The sequence below is a fragment of the Acartia tonsa genome, chromosome 8, assembly GCF_053477335.1.
Source record: "Acartia tonsa isolate MP-2025a chromosome 8, ASM5347733v1, whole genome shotgun sequence".
Lineage (NCBI taxonomy): Eukaryota > Metazoa > Arthropoda > Copepoda > Calanoida > Acartiidae > Acartia > Acartia tonsa.
In genome coordinates, this window is record NC_137267.1 from 46,926,330 (window position 1) to 46,952,688 (window position 26,359).

Consider the following 26,359-nt stretch of genomic DNA (forward strand, 5'->3'; position numbering starts at 1 on the left):
TTCGCTTATAATATTGTACTTTATTGTCCCAGGAATCAGTATACTAAAAATCAGATCAATCGGATAATTAGATCACATAAAAATGTGTTGTTAAAAAAGTTTTTAAAAACATGTTTAAAATGGACGTACAGACATTTTGGTGATGATCATAGAGTTGCTACGCTTTTAAATCTTACCTAACTACTAAAGGAATCACCATGCAAAGTTTGAAATCGATAGGACAATTCTAAGATGCCTAAATTAACGAAAAAAGCTATCCGTTACGTAGTGTGGTATTCGGCAACCGTGAGCCATGTCTATGGCACCCCTGATCTGGGGTTCGGTGGAGGGTCAATGGCCCTCCCCCGAGTCCTGGGGAAGGGGTCTAGTGACCCCCTCCCTACGCTTAGAATTAATGATTTGAATCTGTCATGTTTATTATGGTTAACTGTATTCTTAATTCTCCCCCACCCTTTCCAGGGATGGGGGAATCATTATTGCCCAAACTGACCATTGTATATGTATTATTTATGCTTTTATGTTATGATTATTTATTCCTATCCATGTAATTATTGTTTGTTGTATATAACTGCAGTATCTCTTAACCCTTCAATAAAGTGACAACTGAAAGTAGATGTTGATCATTATCTAGTGAAAGCTAGAGAAGCGTAGCTTCTCTATAGTAAGGTGTCCACGTCTGTCACACTGCCGTAATCTAATTGAACTCCGGTGTCTGCCATTGATCCTCGGCGGATACCACAACTTTGGTGACAGCTGTGTGAGATTACGGCGAACCACAAGTGTAGAGCAGACGCGCATCTGAGGCTAAGGTACTCCCAGCAGTGAATCTGGCAAAACTGACGCAAGCAACCTGAATTACCCACCCTGGACAGCAAAGTTTAACTCTGCATCCGGCAGTTGTGGAAGCAAAACAGCGAAATCTGACGAATAACCGCGAGCAGCGCTGATATCTAACGGAGAATTGAGCGCCAAAAGGGCTGAAACAGGCCTGCGGACCGGCTGAAACAAGCCAAATACGTGTAGACGGCTGGAAATAGGCCAACTTTACTGCAAGAAATAGCAGGATCCGAACCAGTGGCGCTAGCAGGACGGGACATTCCCTGCCGCCGATAGGCTGAAACATGCCACATAGCTGCAAGCTGCGAGCTAACATACGGGTGTAGTGCACCAGAACAGAGAAAAACTACGTCAACCCCGAGTATCCTGAGAAGCTACAACGCAGCCACCCATCTAGAAGACAGATATTATATCACATTTGCAGGGATTACCACCCTAATGTGATGACCAAACAATAGATTTATGAGCAAAGCTTGGCAAACAAATTGTTGTGTTGTGATAAATCTAAGAATAGAACAGGCTTGGATTACTGTTTATTGTGATAACAGCTAAAAATAGAACAGAGTTGGTCAACAAATCTGTTATGCAATTGTGATAAGGACAGCAATAAAAGTTAGATGTAATATAATCAAAACAATCTCAAGCCCACAGCACAATAACAAATACACCCCTTATTCCAAGGGAAGGGGAGGGGGCCCCTCTCCATTTGAAGACAAATACAATCAGGGTTATATAACAGATAAGCCTAAGATTAAGAAGCAGAGGCCCCATTACACCAGCACACAGTTACCCCCCTCCCTCACAGTGGGAACGGACGGAGTTACCCCCGTCCCCTCACGCGCTTCCCCCTTCCTACCCACACTAGGCTAAGTCCGTCTGTAGTGTGGAGCTAGCGATCGGATATACAGAGCGCCATTCACGGGTAGCGCAACAAAGTGCGGAAAACATCATAAATCCAACGGACGAAGCGGACCAATGAGGAAGCGAGCTGAGGGGTGAGAGCGCGTTTTCCCCGTGTGCGCGGATTTGACGGCGCGAACGCGCGTTACAAGGACAGAAGATTCCACGCACACACACACACACACACACACGCACACACTTTCACACCAGAGCAGAGCTACTCCATAGCATCTAACAGGGGTATTTTTAGCAAATAAAGAATTGCAAGTTTCTTTCCTCCTAGCTCTAGTGTGATAAGGGAAAACCCAATCAGTTCCTGACAGCAGTTCAGACCCTCAACATCTATCTACCTCAACACCTAACTATTGATAAGTACAGCTAAGTTATACCTTTGCAACTAAAACTCCCAACCTAGTGATACAAACAGTGTTGGCTGTTAGGCTAGGAAGCCTCAAGTGACAACCCATTCATTGTAGTCCTGTATAACTTTGTGCCCGCCGTTTCACCGTTGACCTAATGGACCAGCATCAAGTCCCAGGAGGTGACCAAGCCCCAGGATGGCTCCAGGATGACCCTCAGCCGGCCCCAGCCGAGTACCGCAAGCTTATGCTGAGCAATCTGCCGGAGTATAGAGGGCCGCCCAAGCAGTCCTGGTCGGCACATATCCGCCGACTGGAGATGTCCTGGGCGGCTTACCGCGTGCCACCTCATGATTCCCTCAACCGCCGCAACGCCCTACTACTGTCATTGGTAGGGCAAGCGGCGGAAATGGCGTCCCATCTGTTTGGCGAGGCAGGCCAAGCCTTGACCTACGAGCAGGTCAAGACCGAGTGTGAATTGTTATTTCGCCCTGCTTTTGAGTCCCAAACGCTTAAACAAGCGTTTAGGGACTACAAGCAACACTCGACAGAACCTATACAGGCGTACATATCAACAAAGTGCGCCTTGTATAGGGACGCCTACAATCATGAGGATCTTGAATTGTTGGTGGACGAATTAAACCGTGGAATTCGTAACGCCAATGTAAAACGCCTCATGATGAACCATGAAATTGCGAGTGTACCTGAGTACACTCGCAAGGCCATGTTCACCGTGACCATGGTTACTAAGCAGCTGAAGGAAGGTGTGTGCTTAGTGGACTCGACCGACGGGCTGACTGGATCTGCCTGCATCCAGTTGCCCCAATATGATGAGTCGGAGCCAATGGAGATTGGCTCCTTGGCTCCGGGTCTCCACCAGATGGGGAAGGTCGCTCCAGATGACAAGGTTCCAGGCCGCTGCTACCGCTGCCAGGGGAGAGGCCACCGAGCTCGAGACTGTCCAACGCCTGTGGAAGTTAGCCTAGAGGAGAGGCGCACCCAGCCACGCCGTGACCGTTCTGCCAAGTGTGAGCGTTGCCACTATGACGGCCACACGGCGGCCGAGTGTAGAGCTGACTGGGCCCAGGTAGCCAGCCGCAGGCGCACCGCCGACAAAGGTGCCCCTCCAGGGAAGCCCAGCAGAGTGGCCCATATGGAAGGGAGCGCGCCCCCAGCACCACCACCGCAAGCAGCCGCCTCCAGAGCTGCGGACCGAGCCGATGGGATGCCGCAGTTCGGGACTGTCCCAGCTAGGATCAACGTACTGGGCGGCGCGGCTGAACCCAACCGGGTTGGCCTAGGCTTCCGTCTTAACCATCTGGGGCCAGAGCTGATACAGCCCAACAACATAGCCGAGCCAGAGGTGCTGAGGCCCCAGCCTTTCAGCCTCAACATGATGGAACCTGCCCGACTGAGCCTACCCAGCAAGAGTGGAGGGGCGCTGCCCAGCGTCCCTGAGACGGTGTATGGGGAGGCCCTGGCAGCCGCTGAACGAGAGAGGCAGGAGGTGCTAGCCAGCACCTCTGCATCGATGTATGGGACGCCACCCGGCGTCGCCACCTGGGATGATGGGGGGGTGCTATCCAGCGCCTCCCACCGTGTGCCTGGGGCGACAACCGTCGCCGCCACCGAGATACCTGGATCCTGGAACGAGCCAGCCTCCAACCTGATGTCTGGGGCGACAACCGTCGCCGCCACCGAGAGACCTGAGTCCTGGAACGAGCCAGCGGTCCCAGAGGAAGGGGTGACACCCGTCACCCCCAGCCAGCCAGCGCCACCAGCCTGCAGGGAGAGCCCAGCTACAAGCCAGCCAGCGCCACCAGCCTGCAGGGAGAGTCCAGCTACATGCCATCCAGAGCTCTCTACCAGCCAAGGGAACCCAGCGGCTCACCATCAGGATAAGTTGAATTTGTTAAATGTATTGAATCCAAAACCTTGTAAACACCCAGCCTTGCCTGTGCCCCCTGCACTTGAGGCTGGGGAGATTGAAAATTGGGGAAATAAGGGCTTGCCTGTGCCACATGCACCTGAGTTCCTAGGGCAGGGGAGGGCATTGAGTAAGGGCGAGCCTGTGCCACATGCACTTCAGCCCCATGCCACTGGGCATGCCTTGGACCAGGGAAGGGAGCATTTAGGGCTAGGGGAGCCGACACCCAGGCAAGTGCCAGTCGCTTGCCAGTCTGTCATTAGGGAGGGTATCGGGGTGCCTCGGCCGCATACAGATAACGCTCAATGGAAATTTGTGTCTAGCCAGGAGCAGCCCAGCCGTGTCCAGCCCCAAGAAGCAGCCGTGACCAGAGCCGGAGATCCCCAGCCGCGTGCACGAGGAAGATGGTTACCTGGAAGCCTCTCCCATTGGTGGATGGTCCTGTGGGGCCTCCTGCTGGCAGCCGTGTGGCCTACAACCAGCTACGTCCTGGTGGGGTGGGACTGTGCCAACCCCACCCATGTCACGTCTTACAACAAAGAAAAGATGTGTGACACGGAGCCCCTACACCAGGAGGTGCCCCTGGGCCACGACATCCACGTCCTGCAGCAAGTCAAGGTGAGGGAAACCACTGGGTTCAGCTGTCAGCTCACCGTGTCCCAGTGGACATTCAGGTGTGGGGTATGGGGTCACCTCAAGGTGACCTCGGTCCCCACCCTCATGAGGCCAACCAAGATAGACCCAGAAGCGTGCCGAGACCTGGCCAGGAACCGAGTATACACGTTGCCAGGCAAGACCCAGCCACTGACGTTCCAGCTGAACCACCCCCTGTTCTTCACCGTTGATGTAGTGGGCGCCCTCGTCAACAGCCCCGAGGGGGTGGGTTGCGAGGGGGAGGACGTCCACTTTGAGGGCCAGCTCTACCGCAATGAATTAGTGCTCCAGGAGCGGCGGCTGCTGGTCAAGGAGGGGACCTATGTGGTGGAGGATGGACGGGTGGAGTCCCAGTCTGACCACCTGACCCTCGATTGTCCCCATTCAGAGCTGTCCTGTATCACTGGGGAAGCAACCTACGTGTGGGACCACCTGGGAAGAGATTGCCCCTTGAGGCTGATCCGCAGCCTCCAGCCCAGCCTGGTGAGGGATGCATATCTGGTTGACCATCAGGCCCAGTTTTTCATCAACATGACCAGCCCCACCTCAATTGTGAACTGCGACTTCGAGGCCCATGCCACCAACCATCCAGCGCTGTTTGTGGCAGCTGACCCAGCCGCGGCTGCGCTGCCCCGAGTGTCGGCCAGGGATGTTGACGTTCCCCTCCAAGCACAGATCCATGCAGGTTATATTGGATTCACCCTGGAAACCCGCATGAGGAGCACTGCAGCAGAAGAAGTAGCGGCCAACTGCTGGAAGCTCCAGCAACTAGATCCGGCCCACCCGGTGCGTGTCCAGGGGAGCACGTTCTCGGTACTGAGGGGAGACATCCTGCTGCAGCTGACCTGCCAAAGGCACAAGTATGTTGTCCGCGAACACAAGGAGTGTTGGGACAAAGTGCCAGTGGAGCCCACAGGTTTTGTAGACGCCGTGACGCGGGTATACAGTGAGCACGCCACCAAGATTCCCTGTTCCTCCACCTACCCCCTGACTGTGCACGCAGAGGAAGGCTGGATAGAGTTAACCCCTGCTCCCAAGAAAAGGCCACCCCCGCTGGATACGCCTAAGCAGTTGTTGACCGACCCCTTAGATGACTTCAGTTCAGGTGGTTTGTATTCACAGGCTGAGTTGAACGACTGGCAACAACTGCTGGCGTTCCCAGCATACAAGAGTGCCATGCTGACCGGCCTATCCTATGGCTCCTGCGTTCAGCAAGGCAGCTGTTCGGCCACAGGAGACCATGGGATAGTGTCCTACAACATTGACCGACTGGCGGAGGAAGGAGAGGCAGCCCTGGATGTCTGGGCAGGATTTAGACAAGCCATCCACGAGTGGGGAGATGGCGCCGCCATCTTGTGCTTGCTGCTGCTGATCCTCAAACTGCTGGGGGACCTCACCATCATTTCTCTGGCAGCAGCACAAGGAGGAGTCCGGGCAGCCCTGAATGCGATATCACAAGTGTTCCTGTACCACCCAGCCTTGTATAAGAAGGCGATGGCTAGAGCCAGGCTCAACCATGCCAAGTCCCGGGACTTTTCAGTGGACTGGGATGCCATTCCCATCGGCAGGGAAGCAGCCGAGGAAATGGTGTCTATGAAATCAACGGACAGCGGGCATGACCGCCCAGGTAGACCAGGACCGCCTTCTGGCAGGCCCCGCGGCCCCTCAGGAGGACAGGCCGCTGCTCAGACACTCAACCTGGCAGCCAGTGCCCCAGCCGCTGCCAACAACAACCCGCAGGTCCCACTGCTGACCGTCCCAGCAACAAATGTGCCACCACCAAACCTGATACCTGCCGGCGCTGACCAACGTATCCAACCCAAGGCAGCCTCTGCCTTCTATCCCACATTGGGAGCCCATCAACCCTAAGAAGATACTCACCACTAGGATTCCATTGAATCATTATCGTTTGTATATATTTTAGCCCTAAGGAGCGGGCCGAAGGCCTCAACCACTGTCGGAAGTCTGGTAGGGAAACCATCTCCCAGCCTTCCGAGGGGAGAGTTGTGGTATTCGGCAACCGTGAGCCATGTCTATGGCACCCCTGATCTGGGGTTCGGTGGAGGGTCAATGGCCCTCCCCCGAGTCCTGGGGAAGGGGTCTAGTGACCCCCTCCCTACGCTTAGAATTAATGATTTGAATCTGTCATGTTTATTATGGTTAACTGTATTCTTAATTCTCCCCCACCCTTTCCAGGGATGGGGGAATCATTATTGCCCAAACTGACCATTGTATATGTATTATTTATGCTTTTATGTTATGATTATTTATTCCTATCCATGTAATTATTGTTTGTTGTATATAACTGCAGTATCTCTTAACCCTTCAATAAAGTGACAACTGAAAGTAGATGTTGATCATTATCTAGTGAAAGCTAGAGAAGCGTAGCTTCTCTATAGTAAGGTGTCCACGTCTGTCACACTGCCGTAATCTAATTGAACTCCGGTGTCTGCCATTGATCCTCGGCGGATACCACAGTAGCACTCGCAGCCGCTACAAAAAATAGTTAGGGATCTAATGGGATAAGAAATAATTTGATAAATTGATACACAAAATTACCACTTCTATAGGTTACAATGAGTTCGTAAACTCAACTTAATAAACCAACCAATGAAAACTCACTAAAGTTGCCAAAGTTGTAAAGCCAACGAATTATAAAACATTATTAAAAACTTTGGGAACTAGTATAATAAACAGCCAAATTTCCCCTCCCTTCCTGGTCTGTAACAGTCGCAGCCGCCCCCAAAAAATGCTGCTTAATTCTTAGCTTTGATTTAGTTTGTCAAAAAATTTTAATTATGTTTAGATTTAGATTTTATGACTGCCACCCAGCGTTGCGGAGCCGTTTGATTTTGGTACGGCTCCGGCTCCAGCTCCGGCTCAAACCTAAAATCAAGAAAAAACTCGACATATTTTTTTTCACGTCAATTTTTTGACTTTTTAAGGTTTTAAAAGTTCAATTTTTGATAAAAATTTACTTGAAAAACTTAATAGGGGCATTTGCACATGACAAAACAGAGTTACCAAATTATAATTTATAAAAATCTATTTATTTATCTAGTTCAAAGCCGTAGCCGTTTTTTAACGAAAATTACGGGTCCGGCTCCAGCAATATATGGCGGCTCCACGGCTCCCGGTTCCGGCTCCGCAACACTGCTGCCACCTTTAGACATCCTATAGGGTGGGGGTAAAGGGGTGTTGTTCCCTCTTAAACTTTGAAACCGCTGATTTTACCCCAACCAAAATTTTTTAGAAATACATTAGATTACCACTTTGAACCTTTGAAAACTTTAATTTCCTCCCCCCAGTACCCCCTCCTCTCCTGGAAATAAAAAGCTTGTACGTCCCTGCTACCATCCATTTATCAAGATTTGTTACTCTAAAAAGTATACATTATAGAGCACCTTAAAATCAACAAAAAGACAAATTCTTTAAAAATTTTATTTATAGAATAATAAATTTGGATTATTGCTTATAATGTGTTAGGCATAAATTTTTAACAATATTTTATATTCAAAACAAGGATAACCAATTTTCAAAGGATAATACATTGGGAAGGATTCAGGATGGACCTGGATGGCTGCTCAGGAACTTTCAGGTAGAAAATTTAATCTCTCTTGTAAACCTGAAACAGTAAAATGTTGTCTGTTTGTGTGTCAGTACCAAAAGTTCTTGCTAACAGCTTTCCTTAGATACTTTCCTTTATAGTGAATCTTCTAATTTGTCCTGCATTTTTATTTTTTTAAGTATATTACCTCCACCAGGGACGTCCAAGCTTTTTATTTGGGGGGGGGGGTAAAATTTTTTGAAGGGGGGGGTAATTCGTTTTTGGGGGGGGTAAAATGGCGCGCAAAGCGCGCCGCAAATTTTTTTTACCCCCCCCCAAAATTTTATTCAAAATTTAGTATTAAAAATGCGCGCGAAGCGCGCAAAAATTTTTTTGTTAGAGATTTTTTATTTTGGGGGGGGTATTTAATAATTTATCCCCCTAAAATTGTTTCGGGGGGGTAAATACCCCCTCCTAAATGGTTGGGGGTGCCTACGGCACCCCCAGGGTAGGGGTAAATCTTAAATGGGGGGGGTAAAATGAAAAAAATTTTGGGGGTGCCTACGGCACCCCCAAATTCGTTTGGGGGGGGTAATCGCCCCATTACCCCCCCCCTTGGACGTCTATGACCTCCACCCTCCCGTAATTTTCAAAAAAATCACACCCTAAGAATTTTAATTAATTTTTATATTTAAAACAAAAATTTAAGAAGAATGAAATGGATATTAACAATTCAATTATTAGTCGAGTCCTTTTGTAAGAAAGGGTTGTCAGAGTATATATGTGCCTAAAACTGGACCCTATACATACTGTAATAAAGTTCTCTCTATGACAAATATGGTAGGGGGACAAAGTGTCTCAAAAATCAACCATTTGACGTAATAAAAATGATGGAGATGAGAGGAGAGGTGGGGAAAGAAAACCCTTAAAAAAGAGATGAATAATCCCTTATTTTAATGACGTTACAAGGCTGATTTTTGAGACACTTTGTAAAGTTTCTCATGTAGATGCTGTAATAAAGTTCTTTCAATGACAAATATTATATGTTCAGACACAACAACAGTTGCTGAAGGCCTATGATTATTATGATGATGATTACCTGAGTTGCTGTGACTCCATCACAAGTCATAGACATCACAATTTTGTCATCGAAAAATTCTCTCACCTAAATATTTGTGCTAGATTTATTTAAGTTTCTGGATACAAGGACAATTAAATCAGAGAATGAGGGGACAATGGGTTGTTTTTTACTAAAGTCCCCAAAGTTTCAAATTAACGTTTTTTATTCGTTGGCTTAACAACTTTGGGGACATTTTTGATTGGTTGGTTTATTAAGATTAGTGTTCACACGTTTTAAGCATTAATTTTAATTTACAGAAGGAGTAATTTTGTGTATCACCATTTGGGATGTACATCAATTTATCAGCCATTGTCTTATCCCTTTAGATCCCTAGAAAATTTTCAATTGTGGCATAATATCATACATATAAATTTTTATGAAAATCAATATTTCTATCTCTGAAGTCTATTCAGACTTTCTGAAATGTTTAATTCAAGTAAAATTCTTATTCAAACATTCAAAATCTCTCTCTCTCTCTCTCTCTCTCTCTCTCTCTCTCTCTCTCTCTCTCTCTCTCTCTCTCTCTCTCTCTCTCAGTCGTTAGATAAATAAGACATTTCAGGGATTCAAGACCTAGACAATTGAAAATAATTCTAACACATTATCTAAAACCAGAGTCACTCCCTCTAGAAGCATAAAGTACACTTGAGAGAATGAGGGAAGTTGACCCTTTCAATTTTAGTTTTAAAAAGGGAAAGAAAAAAATGTTTTGTTTTTCGTATTTTTTCTGGGGACAATATCTCTTGGGATGGGGGACATAAATAGTTGTAAACCTTCCCTAGACCTATAAGAATCCACATTAAAGAATACAGACAAAAAAAGCTAACTACTTAATGTAATTTGACTAGAGGCTGTGTAAGGGCTTTGTATTTGAAAAACCTTACAACTTTATATATTAAGCCCTCAAGGAAGATTCTTACAAGTAAATGATTACAAAAAGAAGTGTAGTTATGTTTTGCTAAATTTTTTTAGTTATTTATCGCATCGTATTTTAGACAACCTTCCGAGGATATTAAAATAAAAAGGTAAAAGATTAAAACCAGCCCAAGGTCCGGGCTAACAAAACTGGTATAAAATTTTATGAATTTTATTTTAAAATTCGTGGAAAATCGTCTGTAATACAAATGCAATACACAATTTTTCAGTATGGCTTGAGGACCTGTTAGAATTAAGAGGATGTTAACCAGTTTTGAGAGGCATTACTTGAAACTTTATTACCTATACATGTGTTCCTGCAAGGTTTGAAAGATTTTAGATGAACTGAAATTTAATTTCCGAATGTGTACACAGTTTCCTCGATGTTTCCTCATCTCAATATTTACTTCTAGCTACAAAAGCTTCAAACTTCCAAAAAAAATCAAAATTTGTAAATTAAAATTTTGAATTTACAATGTATAAATCGCTTATACATTATATCGCTTTTCAATTTGACCGGAGTAGCTGAAAATAGCGTTTGCAATAATTGGGTTATCTGCTGTACAACTTTGGAAATTAGGGAAGAAATAGGCAATCCATTTTCAGCCAATCTAACGACAAATGGGCTTAACACTTTTACTTTGAATTTACTTGGAAACTTTCATTTTATTTACATAAAGCCATGGCTTCAAGGGATAGGACGTTCAATAGTTATTTATTGCATCTTATTATGGACAGCTTTCTGCGGATATAAACTTGAAAATTTATAAAAATAGTTCAGTTTTGTTATCCCGTGTTAAAAAAACTGTTATTAATTTTAAGAAAATTTAGTTTTAATATTCGTGGAAAATTGTCTGTAAAACACTGATATACCTGATTTTTCAGTATGACTTAGAACTGGTTCTATTCCAGCGGATATTGATCGGTTTCGAAGCCAAAATGGAAAATATTTTCTCGTATTCATTCGAATCCGATGGATAGGAACCGGTTCTCGTCCATACGAAAAAACTATGTCTAGCATCATATTATATCCAACTTTCTACGAGTATAAAAATGTACAATCATAAGATGAAAACCAGTTTTTTTAGCCCGTGCCTTCGTAAAAAAATTTTAAAACAGATACAACTCCTTGATTAAAGGGTATTATTAGAAAAACAAAGAAAAAATGTGATGTTCTTCCCCCAATTTAAAAAAAGGCAAATTCCCCTGAGATTATTTTTTCCAATTTGCCCATGTCAGAAAAAAATAGATGTCCCAGGGTGGGGGTAAAGGGGTAATAACCCCTCTCAAACTTTAAACCCCATATTTTAAAATATCTTAAAATTCTGTTACTACTATACTAAGTACATTGAAATAAATATAAATATATTTTTATTTATACATGAAAGGATTATTATATGTATAAACTTAAAGCAATAAATTTTATTTGCTTTTGGTGCGTGAAGTAGGGGGCAATAAATACATTATTCTCAGTAGCGCAGCTACTCGTTCAATCATACATCTATGTCCCAAGAGGGAACTTAGGGAACCCCCAACTTTCAATTTTAGTTTTAAAAAGAATAAGTAAGAAAATTATTATGTTATTGTTTTTAATAGGCGATTTCTCTTTAGGGGGGGGGGGGAGAAAAAGCACCTTCCCCCAAAAAACTTATGAACCCTCCCAGGACCTATCTGAATGACTGTCTTTCTATCGTCATCCTTTTAAGGCTATATATTGTTTAACTACCGGCTACGCCGCTAGGGGCACTTAAGGTAGAAGGGGGGAAAAGTCGACCTTATCCCTCAATTAAATTTGAGTTTCAAAAGAGTAAAAAAATTGGGGGGGGGGGGGAAGGCACTCTCCTCAAAAATTTGAAACCTTCCCAGGACCTATAAGAAGCTTCACTGTAAAGGAGAACAATATTGGTACAGCGGTTAGCGAGATCCTTCAGGACAGAAAAAAAACGCTTACTACTTTATATAATACTAGTTGCTTCGCCCCTAGCCTCTAGGGGCTTTGCCTCAAGAGGAAATTAAAAAAATTAAGTACTACTGGTGCTGCCGCCAGTAGTTTTATGTGAACTAACTTCCCCTTAAGAAAAAAAAATTGGGGGGGGGTTATTTTTGGGGGGATTGGGGGTGTCCCACCCCCCAAGAAAATAGCCTAAAACCACCACAGGACCAGTAGGTATATTATCTGAAGAGTATAATCCGATCTGTTGAGTGGTTACCGAGATCTTAAGGGACAGACAGACAGACAGACATCGTTCTACTTTGTATTATAGAAGATTGTTCTGATGTAGTGGCCAGTGTTATCCTTGTTTTTCCAAAAATTGTATAACCTTTGGTTTAAAGTTATAGAATGCGTCTAGTTTTTTATTGGAATTTTAAAAATATAGCAAGTCAACTCACAATTTACAAACAAGTAAAATATAATAATTCTTTCAAAAATTCCAACCTTATCAGAGTTTTTTTTATATATTTTAAGTAAACTATATATGTTTTTAAGTAAGCATACATATAATTATATTTATAGATTTAGCATATTTTATGTCTTTTTTATGAGCAAAACTTTTTTTAGTCATCCTGTTAAAGATGTGTTGTATAGTTATTTGGGTCCTGTACATTGTAATGTATATTTTGTTATAAATTGCTTTAAATTTTTATCTATTTTTACCTTTTTTTATTTTAAGTGTAAAATTTTTTGAGGACACCCTGTAGCAAAAGTGTATGAAAAGTTATTTAAGTCCTGTATCTGATTTATTTGGTACATGGCAGAGAGTGAGGGGACAATGGGTTGTTCATTACACTAGTCCCCAAAGTTTTATAACAGCGTTTTTTTCTTATTTTGTTGGCATAATAACTTTGGGGACTTTTGTTGAATTTTGATTGGTTGGTTCATTAAGATGAGTGTTTAAATGTTTCAACCACTAATTGTGATCTACAGCAGGGTTAATTTTGTGTATCATTATTAGGGATGTACAACAATTTATCGGCTATTGTCTTATCCCTTCAGTTCAATGGGTACATGGTATATCATGTTTACAAAATTGTTCTAACAGGATGTATGTTTTTAATCTCACAAATTCTCAGATGTTTTTACTTTATATATAAATTAAAAAAAAATTTTATTAAATTATAAATTTAGAATAGTATTTAGAACAATAAAACAGCTAATAAAAAATGACGTCATACAATACAAATGACCATTTTTTATTATACACCATAAGCTGCTTCCTAAACAATCAGAAAGTAAAATATTTAAAAAGTCTTTGACTAGAAAATAAACCAATCTTTTTTTTAATAACTTAAGCTTCAGAAAAAAAACCTTACTACTTTATATAAAAACTAGCGACTATGCCCCTAGAGGCCTCTAATGGCACTTAAGGCTGATAACTCAATTTCTTTTTAAGATTTTAAAAGAAAAAGTAAAAAAGATTTTTGTGGGGGGAATTTTTTTTCGGGGGGATGCCGCCCCCCCCCCCCCCATTTAAATTTTAGTTTAAAAAAAAAATTTTGAGGGGGGGCAAGGGTAATTTTTTTCTAGGGGCGATTTCTCTTGGTAGGGTGGTGGTACACTCCCCCAAAATAGTTATAAACCTTCCCGGTACCTATGAGAAGCTACCCTGTTCAGGAGAACCCGATCGGTTCAGCGGTTAGCAAGATCCTTTAGTACAGACAAACATCCTTTTACTTTATTATAAGGATAATGTACTTACAGCCTTGACATCCTTCTCTCCCTTCTTGGTGGCCTTCTGGTCAGTAATGAGCTTGTTACCCTCCATAGAGACAGTTGTCTCACACTTTCTACCATCTGAGGTCTCCTCAGAGAAGGGGACTCCCAACCTGTAATGAATTATTTATTGGTCAGTAATGAGCTTGTTACCCTCCATGGAGATAGTTGTCTCACACTTTCTACCATCAGAGGTCTCCTCAGAGAAGGGGACTCCCAACCTGTAATTATTTATTGGTCAGTAATGAGCTTGTTACCCTACATTTAAAAATTCGGGTATATTTCCTTTCGTGGCAACGCCTGCCTCTTAGGTGGCGTTTGTTTGTAATTTCGCAGAAGTTTTTCTCCTATTTTTAGACTCTGTGGCGGGCTTTAACCCTGCGGGGCAATCACCTAACCCAATATAACCTAATCTAACCTATGTGTGTGTGTGTAGCCATTGTTTCTTAGTGTTTGGACCTAAGTAGTCATGGAGTGGGCGAGACACTTTTGTATGCTAGCACTAGGGCCAGTTTAAGGTTCACGCTCAAGTACAATTACTTGACCTGCTGTCTCAAGGGACCTACTCTTTATTACCTAACCCTTGCCGAGTATGGCAGGTGTCCCAAATTAAGTCACCGAAATGAATGACGCTCTCCACAGAGGAGCTTGGGTAAGGGTTGCACTGATATTATGTACGTGACTATTGAGTATCCAAACAACCCAATTATCACCCTCCTTAATCTAACCTAAAATAATTTATTATATATAATTAAAGTAAATATTATTTTAGGTTAGATTATTAATAAATTAAATTAATATTCTAACCTAAAAAAATTTATTAAAAGCCATTTTAAAAAAATGATGAATCGCCCCTTAAGAGGCGTTGCCACGAAAGGGACTATACCCAAAAATTCTTATTGATTCTTAAACTTTAAGCTATGTAGTGCACAATTATCACTTGAATTCCACATTAGTGAACTTTGATATTTCTTGTATAGGTGGTTACATGAACGTCTAATGAGGAGATTATAAAATTGGTGTTTAACCCCCTCAAAATCTTTAAAAATACATTAAATTATCTGCCTCAAACCTTTGAAACTCCTCATTTTAATCCCTCATAAAAAAAGCTTGAACATCCTTGTTTATTTGATTAGGAAAATTTAATCAAAATTCTGATTGAAAGATCAGTGAAAAAAAACGTGCAATTTTCAAATTAAAATTCTAAAAATATTGTAAGAGAAAATAAATATTCAACATCTAAAATATGAAATAGACTAAAATATCCTTATAATCTTTTATCACCACCCTCCCAAGAGAAATCGCCCCTAGATAAAAATCTCCCACCCCCCCCCCAAAAAAAAAAAAAATATTTTTTACTTTTTCTTTTTAAATCTAAAATAAAAAAATGGTTATTAAATTCAACTCCTAACTTCTCAAGTTCCTCAGTTCCTCTAGGGGCGTAGCCGCTAGTAAAAGATAATTGTAACTTACTTAAATTTAAGTTCAATAGCCTTCATGCTTGTTGAAGTTTTCATAACCCAGTTACCTAAAGAAAATTTAACAGTTCAGAAAATGGATTCATACATTCACACGATGACAAAATATAAAAGTGTAAGAATTTTAAATTAGTGAACTTTTAAATGATGTGGGTAAATCAATTAATTTCATTGATTTAAAGACAGCATTCCGCGGATATTAAAATGAAAAAATGATTTTTTATTTTGATGTTCTTTGAGACCAGAAAGCAATTGGCTATCAAACGAAAAAGCTAACTGATGACAGGAGTAGACATTAAATTGACAAATGTCCTATTAAAGTCAATAGTCCTAATTTTCGATCTTGTTGCTTAGTAACTTAGCTAAAATTGAAACATCCTTTTTCATATTCTATATATCAAAAATAATATCCTGAAATGAAGCCCCATAAAAAAGCTTAAAACAATTTTCTTCAAAAACGGAATTAATATTAAAAAACAAACATGTTTAATAACTTTATTAATCAGTGTTTCTGGGGAAAACAAAATGATATGGATTAGAACCGGTTCTCAGCAATACTAAAAGCGGAAAGTTTTCTATAATACTTGCGATAAATAACTATTAAAGATTAGAAAGAACAACCTTTTGCTTATTCCAGAGTCAACCCCCTCCCGTCCCCAAATTTTCATATTAATTGAAAGGTATGCATAAACCCTGCGGGACCTATACCTGCGCTAACCTAACCATGCAGTGTGCAGTGCTACCCCCAAAAAAAACAAAGCTCGGCAGCCGTGTCTAAGCCTCAAATTAGAACCTGTTTGGATGCTTGGAAAATAGAGATTGTCATATTTTGGCCTGATTTATGTAGACTTCCAGGTAAATTTTAAAATTGTAAAAGTTTGATTTCCCCGAGGCTTACAGGTGGCTGACGAGCAACTGCCGAGCCGTAAAATTAACTCCCTATGATTAATAATTAATTTTTACCATCATTTTCTGTGATTTCCATAACAGGGGTGGAGGCATTGGCGGCCTAAAATAAATTACAACAAAAAATTATGGATGGTAATACAGATAAGGTCATATCAAGAGAAGATGTTATACAAAATTATTGAAAAAATCTCGAAACCTTTCACCTACATTTTTACAATCTTAAATAATTCTATTTTGTAGTATAACTGACAGACCGACGGACCCAAGTAAATTATATACTGGATGCGGAACTTGGACAAAGTAGCCTCGGACAAAGTAGTGGTTTAAAAGTTCGTGGATTTTACAATTTTGAATATTGATTTTACAATTTTGAATATTGTTTTTACAATGTTTAGGTTAGGTTAGGTTATGGGCTAGAGGGCCGAGCGCCCGCGGCTAGGCAGGCCAGGGGGCCGAGCTCTGCGGCCATGAACTTTATTAACACTTTCCTTAGGAGGCTACTTTTCTGAAGTAAATGTCCTAAGGCTACTTTGTCCTAGAGGCTCATTCGTCCGAGGCTACTTTGTCCAAGATCTCTGGATGCTCATTACTATAGAGAATCTTCGCATTATTACTTCCCCAAACTAAGCAATCTATCTTGATTCTAGAAAATCACATTCTTCCAGAGTGTTACAGACAGGTGGACAGACAAAGTGAATCATGAGTAGCTTCGCTAAATTAATGAGATAAATTATGATAGTATTGATAAAAGAAACTTTAAACATAACAAAATAAATTCCATTAAATGATTAGAAATCTGTCAAAATTATTTATAATCACAAAAATGTTTGTATATATGATATCAAAGTAAAAGAATAGAGGGGCCACGAGCTGTGTCGACTTTCAATTGGGTCTTTGAATATTAGTCAATAGCGTCGGAAAAAAATAAACATAGCCGAGTCGCTACATAAGAACAGAAAGCAATTTGATACAGACGAAAAATGTCCCCATGACTTGGGCCAGGTAGTTCACTCGATTGGACGTCTATTTTTGTACTTTTATCATTTGAACATATTGTGAAACTTGTTGTTATAAACTTTATTCATTTCTTTCTTTGAATTTTGATTTATCCAGGGAGGGAGGGGACATTGGGATGTTTATTACACAAGTCCCCAAAGTTCTATAGAAATTTTTTCTCATTCGTTGGCTTAACAACTTTGGGGAGTGGGACTTTTTTTGGATCTTGATTTTTTGGTTCATTAAGTTGAGTGTCCAAGCGCTTCAACCTCTAATTGTGATCTACAGACGGAATAATTTGGGATGTATATCAATTTATCGGTCATTGTCTTATCTCTTTAGATCCCTGAATTGCATAAAAATGCCTTGCCTTTCTGAGAAGAAATCCGACGCCTAGGGCCTTCAGAAATTCATCGTAGCCTTCGGAAGAGACACGGGTGAACTTGCCTGAAATAATAAATGTATAAGTATAGATGTATAATTCAGACAACTACATGCCCAAAATTGGTGAAGACCCTTTTCATCTGCTAACATATTGCTTTCTATTCTTCAGCAGGGACTTGGCTGTGCTGCTGTTAATTTTTTACTTTAATCTTGCAATCACAGAGAAACTGAATTCGCTAATCGCTTTGTATTTCCGTCAGTCCGTAACTCTTTGGGGGAAATATTATTTTTTTTTGTTCTGAGGTGAATTCTTTAAAAAGATTTGCCTTACTAAAATCAGTTTGCCCCACTAAAATCAGTGAGGCTTGCTAAAAATTTAAAGGGGATAGTTTTGCCTAACTAAAGTTTTAGTGAGGCAAACTGATTTTAGTGAGGCAAAAGTTTTTTTTAAGAATTCTCCTCTGCTATTCAATTTAGACTAATATTTTTTTTCATTTAAGTCTAAAATCTGAGTCAAAACAAATATATAAAAGATAAAACCTAACACAATCAAAGGTCAAGAGAAGAAAATGCATTAAATATGACCAACATTATCAATCCTTATATAAAAGTAACAGAATGTCTGTAAATCTCTCTCATGCATCGTTGTGAAACTAGGAATATTTGATATTATGATGGATTTACTAAAAGCCTTAAACTTGCTTTAAATTTACTAAAAGCAATACAATTGTGTAATTTACTAAAAGCCCTACAACTATGTACCTGTAAAATGCACAATGGTGAGGCTTGGAGTGATAAATATTGATATTTTAATATTAAAGGGTGTGCAAAAAAAACGCGAACTTTTTTAAAATTTAAATTGCGCGGCTTGTGTTAATAGTAGAAAAATGTTATGCATATTGTTAGAACCGCTATGAACTCTATTTTTTGGAAATATAAGAACGGATCCTGTGCTACGTATAGTTTGGGAGCTACGTGTTAAAATGTCCCAACGTAAAACTTGACTTGCGAGTAAATTTTAAAATAGAACTAAAAATTAGAGAAGATATTTTGCAAAAATTGATGCGTACATTTTTAAATTTCAAATTGTGCGGCTTGTGTTAATAGTAGAAAAATGTTACGCATACCGTTAGAACCGCTATAAACTGTATTTTTTGGAAATATAAGAACAGTTCCTGTGCTACAAATAATCTAGGAGCTAGGGGGTAAAATGTCCCAAAATTTACTCACAAGTCAAATTTTAAGTCAGTTGGGACATTTTAACATATAGCTCCTAAACTATACGTAGCAGAGGAATCGTTCTTATATTTCTAAAAAAATAGACTTCTTAGCGGTTCTAACGATATGCATAACATTTTTCTACTATTAACACAAGCCGCGCAATTTGAATTTTTAAAAAGTCCGCATTTTTTTTTGCACACCCTTTATGTTAATATTATAAACTTGCTTTTAATAACTATAAGCCCTATATCTTTTTAAAAGCCATACAATTGTGTAATTTACTAAAAGTACTACAATTGTATATACCTGTAAACTGCACTATGGTGGGACTAGGAGTGATTAATATAAATATTTAATATTATGATAGATTTACTAAAAGCTATAAATTAACTATAATCCTTAAATTTACTTGCCATAGATTTACTAAAAGCCATACAACTATGTACCGGTAACTGCACCATGGTGAGACTTATCAATATCTTAATTATTCTACAAATATTGTACCTGTAAACTGCACGATGGTGACACTTGGATTGATTAATCTGAATAATTACTATTTTGATGGCGGATGAAGGCTTAAACGTGCTATAAATTTACTATGGGCCATAAATTTACTAAAACCTCTTTTAATGTGTTCCCTTAAACAAAGGAAAAATAATAACCCTTTACATATTTGAATAAGGTTTTTGTATAAATATAAACTTTAAAAAAAATAATTTACTAAAAGCCTAGAACTTCCCATAAATTTACTAAAAGCCATACAACTATATACCTGTAAACTGCACCATGGTGAGACTTGGAGTGAAGTAAAGTGAACACAAGAAAATAATTTTGAGTCAACTCAGAAACTTGCAGAGATAAGGCTAATGTAAACAAATAGAGGCATAGGGACAGATTTTCTCCAAACTAAAGAAGGAAAAATAAATCTATTTTTCAATGTTTGATATTCAAAGTAGTGAATCTACTCTGTATTTGATTTTGTCTGTATGTCTGTAAGTTATGGAAGAGAGTTATTTTCTCTGCTGCTATTCTAGATAAACGGCGGATTTTTTGTGAACATTCTCTATACTAATGAGCATCTAGTATGTAATTTACTTAGGCCCGTCGGTCTGTAAGTCATACTACAAAAATGAAAATATTTTTTGTTAAGATTTGAACATCAAATTTAAGTTTATGATTTAATAGGATTGTTTGTCTGTCAGTCGTAATAAAAAAAATTCAATTTTTAAAATGTTTTTATACAAATGTAAAAGGTGTTCATAATTTCTGTAAATTTATTCTTGACTAGCGGCTACGCCCCTAGAGGCCTCCATGGGCACTTAAGGAGGAGAGAGTCGAATTTAATAATTCAATTTCTTATTTTAGATTTAAAAAGAAAAAGTAAAAAAAAAATTTTTTTTGGGGGGGGGGATTTTTCATTTTTGGGGGGTTTGGGGGTGTCCCACCCCCCAAGAAAATAGTTATAAACCTTCCCGGGACTTATGAGAAGATACCCTGTTAAGGAGAACCCAATCGGTTCAGCGGTTAGCGAGATCCTTCGGTACAAACATACAAACACACAAACATCCTGTTACAATTATTATAAGGATTTTTTACTTAATTCTGATTTTATATGCTTTGCTTCTTATGGCTGTTATCATAAATTTAAAAAAAGATTTATAAAATTTGTCCTTTACCATTAAACATTTAACATTGATAAAGGAAAAGATATATTTCATGATTATCAGAGTTAATTCTACGATAACCTAGTCAGTCCTTGAATAAATCATCCTTATATAAAAGTAACAGGACGTATGTGTGTTGGTTTTTCCCGAAGTATCTCGCTGACTGCCTAACCCATAGAAAAAATGACACACCTCACAATTTTTGTTAATTTTTCATTAAAAAAAACTAAATTTAAAAGTGGCAAGGGGAGCCTTAACCCCCCACCCATACCTGAAGTGCCCCGAAGGCCTTTAAAGTTAAGTAGTAAAGGTTTTTGGTATTTCCGTTAAGATCACAATAACTACAAAACCAATTAAATTCTTCTTGAAGGTAAAAATTGTCTAAAGATGGTTTCAGGCTATTTTACTGGTCTTACTCTCCTGGAGGTAAATCTGCAAACCAAAAAAAATGCACAATTAAATAAGTCATAAAGTTCAGACTTTATAACTCATAAGACAAAGAAACTAACAGTTATTTATCAAATCGTATTAAAGATAACTTTCCACGGATATTAAAAGAAAAATTATAAGAGTAAATCGAGTTAAGTTGACCCTGAGGGGCCGAAATTAAACTGTCTGTAATACGATGCTATAAATGATATTTCAGTATGGCAGAGATATGGTTCTAGTACAGCGGATAATAATCAGTTTCAAAGCCTTTCTGGAAAAAAAAAACCTTTTACTTACCCTTCACTCTGCGTCTTTATTAGGTTGGACACATTTTTTGATTAATTTTATTCTGATAATTTTGATAAGAATTTTATCAAATTTGTATAAATCATAAATTTTGTAGCAAACCTACTCTAAAATCCTATCAAAATTGTATACAAGAATTCCTGAATTTGGCATTTTTTTAGCGATTTTGAAAGAACTCATGTGCGATTGCTCTACGAAATCGCATGGGATTGTAGCTCGATAGTAACTCAACTTTCCTGCTTGGAATGGATTTAATATTGTTTGGATCTTACAACAGACTATCATGTACTCTAATAAATACAAAACTTTTTAAAAATTCGACCTCATCCTCCCCCATCCAACTGGATGAACAAACTGACAAATAAAAGACAGGGGAATAAGCAACCTAAATTGACAACAAATTTTTATCACATTATATACAATACAAGGTTATAACGATTTTGTTTAGACCTAAAAATTAACATTTACTATAAATCAGCCGGATAAACAAGATTTTTCTGGCAATTCTAATCTTTTTAAAAGTCAAAGTCCTAGTTTATAGTAAAAGAGATAATTCTTAATCTTAATTATATTTTCCACGAATATTAAAATGAAGATCATAAAATTAATACCAGTTTTGTGAGCCCGGGCCTTAGGCCATTCAGGGCTAACAAAACCGGAATTATTCTCATGATTTACCGTTTTGCTATCCGCGGAAAGTTGTCAATTTACTTACAATTTGTTTTTATTATATACATTTATATTCTAATTATTCAAATCTGACACTCTACAACAAGTTCGTTTGTCCTACCACTGTAGAGCTTCGCTTTTCTGGATGTTGTCATCCTTTTTTACATACTAGGGGCTTTGCCCCAAGAGGTTTGATCAACCTATTTTTGTGTTTTTCAGATTTAAATTTTTTTTTGGGGGGGGGGAGTATTCTACCTCCCTTTTTTGATTTTAGTTTTAAAGAAAAAAAATTGGGGGGGGGGGAGATATTTTTCATTTTTTGGGGGGGTTGGGTCTGTCCCACCCCCCCCCCCAAGAAAATAGCTTAAAACCATCACAGGACCAGTAGGTATATTCCCTGAAGAGTAGAGCCCAATTGGTTCAATGGTTACTGAGATCTTAAGCTTCAGACAGACAGACGGACAGACAGACGGACAGACAGATAGACAGACAGACATCGTACTACTTTGTATTATAGATATCTATATGTTGTTGAAGAGTTCGAAATAAAAGATTACAGATAGAATGACAAAAAGCGCAAAAATATTGATTTATTCTGACTCTCAGAAAAGGCAAAAAGAACATTTAGATGTATTTTTGTGATAATTATTTTTTTCCAGGGAGTAAGGGGTTATTGGGCTGTTTATTACACTAGTCCTAAAAGTTTATAATAAGGTTTTCTTAACGTTAGCTGAACAACTTTGGGGAATTTTATTAGATTTTGATTGATTGGTTAAGTGTCCAAAAGTTTTAACCACTAATTGTAATGGATAGAAGGGGTAATTTTATGTAAAATTTTTGGGGATGTACATCAATTTATCGACCATTGTCTTATCCCTTTAGATCCCTGATTTTCTTCTTTATTTTTGTTTTTCATCTTAGTTCTGGAGATTGTTAACACAAGAATGACAACTTTCAAAAATAATGTTAATGAATAGAGATACATCTCAGGGTATCAGGTTAAATAACACCCCAAAGACGGGTTAATCCTCAAAAGCCCCGCTTCAAATACCCAGTAATAGAAATTAAAATTAATATTTTAAAAAGACAGCCAACTCTTTAATTGCGCGACTTTTATGTGGAATTCTTAATTGTGCATAGTAAAGAGTTGCACTTTTTTTGGACCACAGGGTGTTCCCCCTTCTCTGTCTATAAATGTCACGCATCTGACATAAAAGCAGTGGGAAATATTTTAGCGTCTTTAGTTATAAAAATTAGTCACCACCTCTGATGACGAGCGGTCGCGGGTCAATCTTAGACTTATTAAGAATAGATACTATGGCATTAACAATTGTAAAAACTGAAGAGTAGCTCCGCTTGTAAACAGGGAGGAAGGTGGGGCAAAGTTTTATGATAACGTTTTCGAATTCCTTGCCTCATCAACTTTGGGGACTCTAATTTTAACTTGGTTCATTAGCTTGAGTGATCAAATGTTTCAACTACTAATTGTAATCTGCTGAAGGGGTTATTTTGTGTATCATCATTGGGGAGGGCATTAATTTATTGACCAATATCTTATCCCTTTAGATTCCTGGCTTGTAAAACTGTTTACAACAGAAAAATACAATGTGCAACTAAAAAGTTTCAAGAAAATCCCTCCTTTTCAACTCTTTCTTAAAAGGTAAAATCTCTTTCATCGTTGAATAATTCAATCTTACCACCCCCCCTCCCCAATTCTGAGAGGTCTTTGATTTGAGTCTGGAACATTACGTGTTATACAAGAAATGTTACCTACTGTTGCTATGTCAGATACGTGACATAAAACGCTGGAAAGTGTCATATGTTACGTCAAAAAAAATACGTCTATTATCCTCTTTTTTAAGGGTTTCCTTTCCTACTTTTCCTCTCATCCCCCCATTTTAGACGCATTTTTATGACGTCACTCATGACACTTTCTAGCGCTTCGCGTGACATCAATAGTAAAAATGCATTGGCTCATATAAACATTGCACAGCTTCCATACTTCCAAACAGAGGTCGTGCAATCAAAGAGTTGGTTGTCCGTTGCCTTACCTTTTATCCTAATAGTAGTTAGAGTGTTATATCGCATGCCTTAACAAGTTGATGATGCCTTGATGGTTCTCAAGATGATGTCAAAAAAGAACCCCGCCAAAACGAGATAACTACTGGGTCATTCACTAACAGTAAGAGGGAATTGCCCCCCAGTAAGGGATTAAATTGAAAATAAAATAAAATTGTAATTTTCAAATAAAAAATCATTTTATTTAATCATAAGAAAATTTCCATTTGATTTTCTTTTCAGCTTTTTTTTAATTATAAAAGTTAAAAATGTTTTTTATATTTTTACTAGCGACGGGGGCCTAACCTTTCTTGGGGTAAACTATTCCAACGTAACCTAACCATAATGCCTCATAATTAGATTTAAAATGTGGTATTTTGTATGGTTTAAATTGTTAAAAGTGTAAACCACCATTCCAGTTTCACCTCTCTTGAAAGTGGAATGGTACATTTCAAAAATCGTATCGGCATTGATGATATCATCAAAAAGAGAGGCAAAATTGGAATGGTAGATTACAAAATTCATATCGGCGTTGATGATATCATCTCCAAAAGAGGGGAAAGTGGTAGATTGCGTTTTTTAGAGGATCAAAACTGTAATCATAGATTATATTTCTGCTTCTTTAAAAATGAATTCAACTCCCCAACTGATAAATAGCAAATAACTTTGAGGGCTTTTACTGTATTTTTATTTGTTGCTTCATATATTTAAGCGTATAAATGTTTCAACCACTAATTGTTATCTACGGAAGGGGTAATTTTGTGTATCATCATTGGGGATGTACATTTATTTGTCGGCCATTGTCTTAATCCCTAGATGAATAGTGTAGCTGTGCTACCAAAAAAATATTTTTCTAAAATGCAAAAATCTTCAAAAAATATATCTTTATAGGATCAAAGTGCAATTAAATAAGTGATAAGCAGAAAAGGATGATTATATTCTTCATAGGAAGTCTGAGGAAAGCCTGAGAAAAAAAATACTTTTAGGATCAATGATTGATTTTCTGTGCTTTTAGAGAAGTGGATGAAATGATAAATTCACTGAGTGAAAAAGTCTTCTTAGTTATTTATTGAAATATATTTCGGTGGACATTGCACCCTCTTCAGTCTAAATGACATAAATCATATTACTTTAATTTACATATTAAAAGATAAGTAAAAATAAAGAAATTTGTAGAACTATAAAGGCAGAAAATGTTGCTAAATAAAGAAAATAATATGATCAACCTTGTAGTTTAGTTTGATGTTAAAAGTGAACTGATAGGGATTTTTTAGCAAGAGACAAAAATCAGCGGGGGGAGGGGGATGTTTAAAATACATTAATATATATAAATTTTAATATTTAACATTTTTAATAGCATTATTTTTAAAATTTTGCCTTAGGTAGTTTATAACTAATGGATTGTGCAAAGATTAATTTATGAATTTATGCTCCATTTTCCTAATCCTCCCTGGTTATCTATAATACGAAGTAGAACGATGTCTGTCCGTCCGTCCGTCTGAAGCTTAAGATCTCGGTAACCACTGACCCGATTGGATTCTTCTCTGAAGGTAATATTCCTACTGGCCCTGTGGTGGTTTTAGACTTTCTTTCTTTTTGTAAATTAAAACAAAAAAGCGGGGTGATGAAACCCCCCCCCCCCCTTACTTTTTTTCGTTTTTTTACAAATTACGAACGAACAATTTTACATAGGAGGGGGACTTCCCAATACCTCTTGAATTGGGGCGAAGACCCTTGAGGCTAGGAGAGCTTAATGCGAATGGACAAACAGTCATAATTATAGAATAGCTTCGCATTTAATTATAAACTGATGATAATGAACTTTTGATAAAGGTTACATAAATTTATTTAGTCGAGCCTTGATAGAAAAAATCGAAAAATAAAATATATCATATTTTTTTTAAAAACTTCACAAAAAATAGACATAAATAATAATTGCTGCAGCCTCCTAGCTGGCAGATGGACGGACAGAAAAGTTTTATAAACATGTTCTCTTATTAGTTGGCTTTGAAACTTTTAATACTGTTATTAATTCATGATTTTTTAGTTCAAATTATCGACAAATTATATTAATCTGTAGTAGGGTTAATTTTGTTTATCATATTTGGGATCTACGTCAATTTATCGGCCATTCTATTCATTAAGACCGATTTACCTACATTTTTGTTGTGATTCTTAGGGGTGCTTAATTTTTTAAAAAAATACTTCTTTGACATATTAAAAAAACTTATTTAAATCTTTTAAAATTATTTTATTTTAGATTTGTTCAAAGTA

General features: G+C 38.8%; 1 protein-coding gene across 1 annotated transcript; it reads right to left on the bottom strand.

The window, feature by feature from the left end:
• Positions 1 to 8,102: 8,102 nt before the first annotated feature.
• On the bottom strand, positions 8,103 to 19,858 carry LOC145327137 (fatty acid-binding protein-like). Its single transcript, XM_080170700.1, has 7 exons — positions 19,732 to 19,858; positions 17,725 to 17,801; positions 16,413 to 16,458; positions 15,445 to 15,499; positions 13,958 to 14,084; positions 9,324 to 9,389; positions 8,103 to 8,302 (listed from the first exon to the last, which is right to left on the bottom strand). Exons 1-7 carry the CDS (start codon positions 19,745 to 19,747, stop codon positions 8,285 to 8,287), a joined length of 405 nt encoding a protein of 134 aa, XP_080026826.1. The 5' UTR covers positions 19,748 to 19,858; the 3' UTR covers positions 8,103 to 8,284.
• Positions 19,859 to 26,359: the final 6,501 nt, after the last annotated feature.

Bases quoted from the DNA above. Each gene is read 5' to 3' on its own strand.
- LOC145327137 (XM_080170700.1), bottom strand. The intron at 16,459-17,724 runs GCAAGGCATTTT...AATTTATTTTAG, and splicing joins TCGGATTTCTTCTCAGAAAG to GCCGCCAATGCCTCCACCCC. The intron at 9,390-13,957 runs GTAAGTACATTA...ACAAATATTTAG, and splicing joins GAGAGAAGGATGTCAAGGCT to GTGAGAGAATTTTTCGATGA.